This window comes from Fusarium pseudograminearum, chromosome 3 (genome assembly GCF_000303195.2).
Source record: "Fusarium pseudograminearum CS3096 chromosome 3, whole genome shotgun sequence".
Taxonomy (NCBI): Eukaryota; Fungi; Ascomycota; class Sordariomycetes; order Hypocreales; family Nectriaceae; genus Fusarium; species Fusarium pseudograminearum.
In genome coordinates, this window is record NC_031953.1 from 843,185 (window position 1) to 852,109 (window position 8,925).

The following is an 8,925-nucleotide window of genomic DNA, read 5'->3' on the forward strand; positions in this document are numbered from 1 at the left end:
TTTACTGGCAGCTGGCAGCCGCTATTTGCTTCAGCGCACGGCCAAACATCAACGGCAGGCTGCTCCTAATCTGCATCTTTGCGTCTATATCTCACGGATTGTATCCAAATATAATTAGTTGACACTGTAGTTCAGAATACATCTAGATAATCGAGTGTATATTCATCTGAATTGCTTACAATTCTGCATGCAATCTTGAGTCCAGCCAGCAGGATGTTAATATCGAAGCAACACGGCAAGCAAACTGTATAAACAACGATATAATCACAAAATCAGGACTTGTTTTATATCGAAACTATCACTAAAAAATAACATCTTAGAGTCTGCCCGTCACGGCTGAAAGCGAGGCTGGTTCTCGCGATAGCCTCTCCTCACTAGTGCAACCACCAAAAACACGCCGGTAAATACGGCCCGACCCATCCCGGCCGAAGGGTGCAAAAGTGTCGATAGAGGCTAGCTGAATTTCCATTTCTGTAAGAGAGGGGTTTTTACAGATGATTCGTGGGGGTTGGGGTCAGTTGATAGAGATCACGAGGTTTAGCATCGGCCCAAGCTGATAGGAAATTTTACAGGGTGAGTTGGGCTTTGAGGTTGCACGACTTTAGTTTGTATATTCACGCTCAGTTGCTTATGCTGTGACTCTGAGTTCCACATTTAGCTCGGATATCTGCGCATCGGGTTTGATATGGCGTCTAAGCAGTCTAAGCCATGATATAAACGCGCTGATTCCTTGGGTGCATTAGGCTAAAGGCGTGCTTTCCCGTGTTTGCTTGTGTGTCTCGGATTTTGTAATTCCTGATACGGTGCATACTGACCGAAATGACAAATCTCTTGTCATTCTTCATCACTCTAGTAGTCTTACGTTGGGCCAGAATCTAGTCAGGACATGATCGACGATGGTCCCAAATGTGAAACGCCAGCAAATAGAAAAATACCACATGAACAAATCCGTGACCAGAATATTTCGTGTGCCTTGCATATCGAATCGTGAGTCCTCTCCCAGGTCTGATGATGCTATCTACGATGACGTGTAGCCAGCCAAGATGGAAATGATATCGACTGCAGATAGTGAGACAGACTAGGCATACACTTGACCATGGTCCTTCTTGGAAATGACCGAAGATCCGACAGAAATGCCATGGAATTCTGCCCAGCCGCTGGTTGCATAGTGCAGCCGGGGAGACCCCTGACAAACAGCTCTGACAGGCCGCCTAGATGTTGGCTGTGGCTCAGCGAGGCAGAGTGCTCGTCAGGGTCCGATCTGATTGCTGTTTGGTCAGTGAATTGGAAATATTGCCGCCAGCGGGTTCTCAGGGGTCTAGGTGATGCGCTTCGGGCCTCGTCTCGCCATCGCTTTCAAGTGTTGCGACTCACGGACTGGCTGTGTAGTAGGACTCTTGTTCACATAGGTCCAGCCACAATCGCTTTCGTTTGATAGTGCTTAGACTAGTACATACAGTACTGTACTTTGTAGGTTTGGTTGATACTGCTCTACATGATGTATAAACACGAGCCATTTGCCCAGACTAACAACGTTACAGACATACAGTCCTCAAACTATATTTGATTAACCGCTGCAACGAGAATTTCTTGGCTCTGCACCGCCATCAATTACCTCCGTTACATCCGCCACAGACACTTCAAGGTTGGATATCAAAATTAGACACGAAATCGCCACTCGGATTATCTTCCTCCATTAATCAATTTAAGTGACCCTCCTAACAAAGGCCAAGCTTGTGCCTTGACGTGTCGCACCTTGACCAAGAGAGTCAAGACCAGGGCTGATCAACTACTTGAATCGTTCGCTTTTGCACCCCTGAATTCTTGGAATAACTACATCATCAGGACAATTTGTTCTTCTTTTTCTTCTTTTCTTCTTTTCTTCTTTTCTTCTTTTATTTCTTGATTTCATCGCTGTTATAAAAAGAAAAGACAACGTCAGCGGCAATATTTATTTGTTTCTGTATATTCGCCCTCTGGAAACTCATTTAGCGCTCTCTCCACTCAAACCTAGCAACCACAGCGCTTCGCCTTGCGCTGAGCTGACTGAGCCACGCCCTCAATCCATCGCTCGCTCCAGTCCAATCCAACCTTCAGCTTCAATTCCTTTCAACAACTGCGCATCTCTCCACACGTCGTCTCACCGCCCTCACCCTTTTGTATTTCTTATATCCTCTTTCGTCTGTCGCTTCTGGACGTCGGCATCTACTTTTCCCCCGCATTGGTTCCTTTATTCTCTGCTACAATATCCACCAAATCTTACCGTTACACCGACGACCGGCGCGCGCCCAACCTACCGCCACATCAAAGTTCATCCCGACATGGTGATCGGTTCCAGACAAATGCCTGATCGCAAAGAACTCCGCGATTACAACTACGCCGTCGCTGGCCAGTAAGTCTTTTGATCCTTTTCGCACTGCATTTGCGCTTCTCATTGAGCATCTTTTGTTCTCCCTTGACTGCGCTATCCATATATCTTGGCATATCTGCGTCACAACTTCATTCCCCGCGTTGCGCTGCACAATGCTAATTTCAACCTCAGTGCCGGCACGCTCTGCACCCCTGATGGCGAGCTATTCGTCAAGCCTTGCACTCAGCCCGAGATAGACTTTTACGAGTCTGCCAATCGAAGACATCCCGACTTTGCCGATCTCATGCCCTTGTTCATGGGCTCCCTCCTGCTGACCGACCCCACGGAAAAGGCAATCGACGATGCCGTCGCTGGTGTGATTTCTCATGCCGGAGATCTCAAGACTTCCAAGGAAGAGATTGTCGCATCCGTTACTGAGCAGGTCGCCCATGCTACTGCATCACGCAAGCAAAAGGAGGGCAGTGCCTGGGTTCCTGCCAAGGACAACAAGATCAAGACCGACCAGGCGGTTGTGCTAGACAACGCCACCTTTGGCTTCAAGTGCCCCAACATCCTCGACGTAAAGCTGGGCGTCAGACTGTGGGCTGATGATGCACCCCAACAAAAGAAGCAGCGCTTCGATAAGATCTCGGCCGAGACAACACACGGCACTTTGGGATTCAGGATAGCGGGTATGCGAGTTTACCGTGGATCAGAGGATGCTTCGCAATTGGATGAAGCCGAATACAAGATCTACGACAAGGATTACGGCCGAACAAAGGTTACGCAAGAAAACGTTGTCAGCGAGTTTCGAAAGTTTATCTTTAACAAGAGCGCCGGTATTGACGAGGACCTTGGCAAGGCTGTCTGCGCGGCTTTTGTACGGGACCTCGAGAGGGTCGAAGAAGTACTCTCCCGTCACGAAAGCCGCATGTATTCTTCCTCGCTACTTTTCTGTTTTGAGGGTGACGGCCAAGCTCTTCGAAGCGCCATCGAGGAGAACAACGCACTTATCGACGCAGAGGCCGGTATCGGCCAAGCAGCTCGCACCACCAAGAGGGTTGATAGCGGCATCGCTCTGGACGACGAAGACGAGTTCGACGAGGATTCCGACCTCGAGGCATCACTACCTCAAATCTACTCCCTCAAGCTCATTGATTTTGCCCATGCCGAGTGGACCCCTGGCCAAGGTCCCGACGAGAACACCCTGACAGGTGTACGAAGTCTTTTGCGCATCTTTAAAGAGATGGCGTAATGTGTTACGAGGGACATTGGCACCTTTGATGATCATGACCATGACAAAAGCGACGATTCCGATCGGGTGAACTGGGAAAACCCAAGGACGGGATTATGAAGAGCATTTGCTTTAGAGGGAAACGGCAGGGATTCTCGATACCCCATGTGCTTAAGCATCCAAAGGGAAACAATGTAGAACAATAGCTGCGTAGCAGCTGGCGCATGGTGTCACGATTGGCAATTTATATTTCTTAGTTCTTCTATATAGCATAGGATAATACATCTTGTGCCCCAGTCTTGTCGAACACCGTCGCCCATCGATTGCGCTTAGATTTCTCTGCACACTGTATAGTATGTGTTGAGAGCATGAATATGTATCAACGGATGCTAATTTCGTCTTGGTCATGTCAATACATATTGCATAAAATTCGCTCCTCGGATGTTTTTGGCAAATAGAGTCCTAGGCGATCCAGACGACAGAAACCTAAAAGTTGTAGTGCAAAGTGTGTATTGTTAATCTGGTGTCTATCCGAGCTATGCCCCTGGGGAACAGGGGGGATATGAGCATTCTACTCGCTCTAATACGTGATTTCTCCATGTTTATGGAATCCTCAATGCCATCCCTGACTTCTCAAGTGCTTGGCCTTTTCCCCTTCAAATCGCCGCTATCAATTCTTCAGTTCCTGGCTTCCCGGATCTCCGTAACCGCCATTTTTCAGTTGATGTACCTCAAGCTCATCTACTTAGGCAATGCACAAACTAAAAAGTCGAACATACCACAGTGATGGCTTAGCGAATGTTCTTACGCAGTTGCATATGCCTTGAGTACGAGGGTATACTTGTCAAACTGCATCTGCCTGTAGTCTAGCAAAACTATTGCGTAGCTCGGATCGAGAAGGACGGAGCTTGGTGGCTCTATCGATTTGAATGAATGAGTTGGAACTGGAGATGAGATCCGGGGCGAAGAAGGGTTTTAATGCCCACTACCTAGGTAGCCAAGATTGCAAGTTGAGTGATTCACTGCCGCTGAAGCCGTTTACGTTCTACATCATAAGTTAAGGCAGTTCTTAGGTTTTCTGCTGCACCTCAGAAAACTTCATGCCATAGGTACATCAATGATAAAAAAGAACTCTGTTACCTACCAGGTATATTTATGGGAGCATAATATTCCTGTTGCCTATTCGAGCAAGCAGTTGCGTTTTCTGTAAAAGGAGATATACTTCAAGCTTATCCAGACAACACACAAACTCAAAAGTATTAAACATTTCATAGTAATGAGCGTAGCGAATATCTATTGCGCAATTGTATATACTTTACCTAAAAAGCTTAAGGGCAGTGAGTCACTACCGACTTGCAATCTTCACTATTTAAACCCTCCTTCACCCCGGATCTCAGCTTCATTTCTTTCCAACTCACTTTCGTATCACTCACGATGGAATCACCGAACCCACCCTCCACGACCGAATCTTCGGGCGAAACAAGCCCCGTCATTACGGCAGTATCTGCTAGATACCGCGCCGCTTGGCCTCAACTTCGCCGCGGGCCACTTGAGAGGTCACGAGCCTCACTGCCAGCTGCCGTTGAGGCACGCCAAGGCGAGATCGAATTACTGGCGACGAAGATTCTTCGCGATTTTCATCTAATCAACGATGGCGAATATGACGGAGTAGAACTTGTACAGATGGAATCAAGTTCGTACACAAGTATCCCAACAATTGCCATTTGTGCATCATGGTCCGAAGACAAGCAAGGGCTCTGGGTATCAGCTGTCCAAGCAATTGCTATGGAACTGTATAAGATGTATAAGGGCTCCGATTTTAACTACGAGAGTATCTACATCGATATGCAGTCGCCTGAGCTCACACAGACCGTGTATTATGGCCCAGTTGATCGTGATGACCTGTGCCAAACTTGGGACAGTATCCGAAAAATCGTCTACCAGCGTCTCGAATCGTTCGAAGCAACAGCAGACTGCATGCGCTTTATATGTCTTTTTAATTACGGCATACTGGAAGAGATTAACGACAATCCACCTACTATTTTTATAAGTGTGGATGACAAGTCCTCTGAGACAGGATGGCTTCGAGTTATTAACGACATCAAATCGAACATCAGCAGACACGGCGGCCAAAGCTGGATGGATGTCAATGTACACATTGAGCACATCGTCGAATGGAACACTTTTCTCGACTAACTAAAGTCGAGTGGCCCTCGACGCAAGATTACTCTATAACAGGACCCTGTTGCTTCGGAGGATCCATGATCAGGTTGTTTTTGATCCACAGCTTCTTACAATGAAGACGAGATTAACCTATGTTGATGCGTGCCAATGCTCTCATCATGTACTGTATTAGTAGCGGGTAGGTCAGAAGATGGTGCATTTTGGAAACGTCTTGGAAGACAGGCCAGATACATGCAACATACAGTTTGCCCATAGTGCGATAGAAACCCCAAGACCTACTCAAACTTATAATAAAAATATAAAAATAACCCAAGAAGAGATCTAAAGTGGCATAATGTGACTAAATTGTTTTGTATTTTAGGCAAGTAGTTGCGCCTTATCCAACTCCAAAGCAATATACTTCAAGCTCACCAGGTAACACACAAACTTAAAAAGGTTAAACTTTTCACATTAATGGCTTGACGAATATATATTGTGCACTTAGATAACTTGCCTACAAAGTTATACTTGTTAAACCGCACATCCATGGTCTATAAAAACAACTTGCGCAAGAAGCTGTGAATCACTGCCGCCTCCTTCGCATCAATATTCATCCCCAAACAGAAACAACCTGATCATGGATCCTCCGAAGCAAGAGGATCCTGTTATTACAGTGATATCTGCCAGATATCGTGCCGCCTGGCCAGAGCTTCGCCCTCTCCCACTCGTGTGGGCTTCAGACCCGCCATGGTCAACCCCTCTCCTCCAACAACGCAGATACGAAATCGAGGAGACTGTTATTGAAATTCTCGAGCGGCTTGGACTCGAATTTGACGATGGTAATGCAGCCGAAGTATGGTTTGCAAACCAACATATGGCCTCGCAACCTGATACCTGTGTCCCGACGATTGTCATATATTCGTCATGGTCTGAAAACAAGCAAACGCTCTGGGAAACAGTTGTTCGAGAAGTTGCCTTGGTATTGTACCACATGTTTAAAGGTTCTGAGGTTGCGTACGATAGTATTCACATCGATATGCAGTCGCCTGAGCTTGGTGGGACGATTTACTATGAGCCAGTCAACGACTGCGATGACCTTTGCGACTCATGGGATGATGTCAGAGCCCTAGTGCATCAGAGACTCGAGGCTTTCAAAGCAACAGAGCGTTCCATGGTCGCTATTTGTTTACTCCATTATCGTGAGTCGATTACGATCTACATCGCAGTCGACTACAGTTCCGACGAGACAGGGTGGCTTGAGGTTATTGCCGATATCAAAGCCAACATGGACAGATACAAGCGAGGATGGACGGATGTCCAAGTCCACATTCAACACAACGCCGGGGCGAGCTATTCATTCGACATGTTACCGCCAGCATATGATAGCGGTGCTACAAGGAAAGTTTGTTCAGAGGGCAAGCTTTTTTATGGCGACTATCAGCAGGCTGTAAAACCAGGCGACGATTTTGGAGCAGATACATCCAGCAGCGATGGATCTAAGATGCCTGTTGGATTTGGAACTATAGGCTGCTTCATCGAAATTAAAACGAAGAGCAACCCAGTTTGGAAACGGTATGCCCTCACTAGCTATCATGCAGTTCGACCTGCTCTACCAGGCTTTCGCCTCGAGATCGTCGGTGAAGGATCAAAGCCTGCACCGCCGGAACCCAACAGCGAGTGTTGGAATGCCGATTCAAAGGGATACGCTCCTGGCCACAGCGCAACACCTCCACGTTTTGAAAGTCCGTCTCGGGTTAAACACAACTTTACCACTTGGCACATAGCTGATCGAACTGAAACCAGTAATCGAATAAGTGACGAACTGGAGGCCGAGCTGCAGAGAACCGGGAAAACCAGGACCCAGAAAACGATAGACTCGATACGGAAGAGTGTTCAGGAGGGCAGGGAGGAAAGGCAGAAGAAAATCGACTTTTTCAACGATGGTAAACAAGCCCTTGGTACATTGTTTGCTGCTTCTGGCTACATGCGCAGGGTCTCCGTTGACGGAGATAGACACAAGGCAAGACTCGACTGGGCCTTGATTGACGTCGCCGAGCACCGACAAGGATCCAACCGCCTACCGTCGTGGTCAGCTTGGGAACAAAAGTATGAAAGTGTTCGAATTACGCCCTATCTATTAGATGAAAGCCTTCTCGAAGAAACCCAATCTGATGGCCCTGATAATTCGTATGTTTGGAAGCTAAGTGCTGCCAATGGCCCTACAGTTGGGACATATTGTCGGAATAGAATCGCCTGTGCAGTGGCGGAAGATAAGCATTTGAGAGACGGGGCTTCCGAAACAGCCGAATATATATACCAACCAGACAGCGGCTGTATGCATGGGACGTATTGTGCGAAGGGTGATTCAGGCTCGGTTGTATTTGATAAGAATGGGAAGGTTATTGGGCTGTATTCTGCAGGAATCAAGATCCGTCAGTCCTTTGGTAACGAGGGGTTTGGGATAGTAACTCCTATTGAGCATATCTTTCAAGATATCAAGGACTTTTTAGGAGATGTTACGGCTATCCGAGTAGCCATGGACTAAGGATAGTTTTGTCATTTTATGCCATTAGACCTGCTCTTAGGTTATTTAGTTTCTAAATCCCAAGCTTACACCTTGAGAGATCAATCAATTGAGGGAATGCCGTAGCGAGACACGCCTCAATGCCCAAGACGATAGTATCTGACTGGGTTATATGTTCTTCCATCACCATGCCATTGATGTCCTCAAAATGTCGCCTGTGTTTGAACCTAACTTAGACACTTCACAATAACGACACGACCTGATGACAATTCTAATTAAAAAGCGTTCAATAGTCATATATCTAACTAACCCTATGGCTCGAGCATTTAAACCAACTCGTAATCAATCATGAAAAAGACGCCTACCCCCGAATAAACCCTATGTGCAACTCCATCGATATATTAAATAGGTAGTGCGAAAAAGAATCATCATGCCTGGCAAAGTCTTGCCGATACCCGTCTTGCACACCAAACCATGACTCAAAATCCAGCTAACCCTCCTGGGTATCGAGTTCCCACCAAAAAACATCATGAAAAGATGCAAAAATGAAATCGTTTGATGAGACTGGGACTCGAACCCAGGAGGATTGCTCCACCAGGAAATTGGTGTTAAGGTTAACCTTAACCTGGCGCCATAACCAACTCGGCCATCTCA

At 46.9% G+C, this 8,925-nt stretch overlaps 3 protein-coding genes across 3 annotated transcripts, besides 2 other annotated features; all 3 read left to right on the forward strand.

The window, feature by feature from the left end:
- Positions 1–1,854: 1,854 nt before the first annotated feature.
- Positions 1,855–1,904: a microsatellite.
- Positions 1,905–2,321: 417 nt separating this feature from the next.
- FPSE_12421 (uncharacterized protein) lies at positions 2,322–3,605 on the forward strand (the record flags this gene model as incomplete). Its single annotated transcript, XM_009265538.1, has 2 exons — positions 2,322–2,392; positions 2,543–3,605. The coding sequence occupies 2 exons, from the start codon at positions 2,322–2,324 to the stop codon at positions 3,603–3,605; spliced, it is 1,134 nt and encodes a 377-aa protein (XP_009263813.1).
- Positions 3,606–5,018: 1,413 nt separating this feature from the next.
- FPSE_12422 (uncharacterized protein) lies at positions 5,019–5,780 on the forward strand (the record flags this gene model as incomplete). The annotated part of the gene is made up of 1 exon (XM_009265539.1): positions 5,019–5,780. The coding sequence occupies one exon, from the start codon at positions 5,019–5,021 to the stop codon at positions 5,778–5,780; it is 762 nt and encodes a 253-aa protein (XP_009263814.1).
- A 273-nt stretch (positions 5,781–6,053) lies between these two features.
- Positions 6,054–6,076: a repeat region.
- A 308-nt stretch (positions 6,077–6,384) lies between these two features.
- Positions 6,385–8,292, forward strand: FPSE_12423 (uncharacterized protein; the record flags this gene model as incomplete). Its single annotated transcript, XM_009265540.1, has 1 exon — positions 6,385–8,292. The coding sequence occupies one exon, from the start codon at positions 6,385–6,387 to the stop codon at positions 8,290–8,292; it is 1,908 nt and encodes a 635-aa protein (XP_009263815.1).
- Between the last annotated feature and the right edge of the window lie 633 nt (positions 8,293–8,925).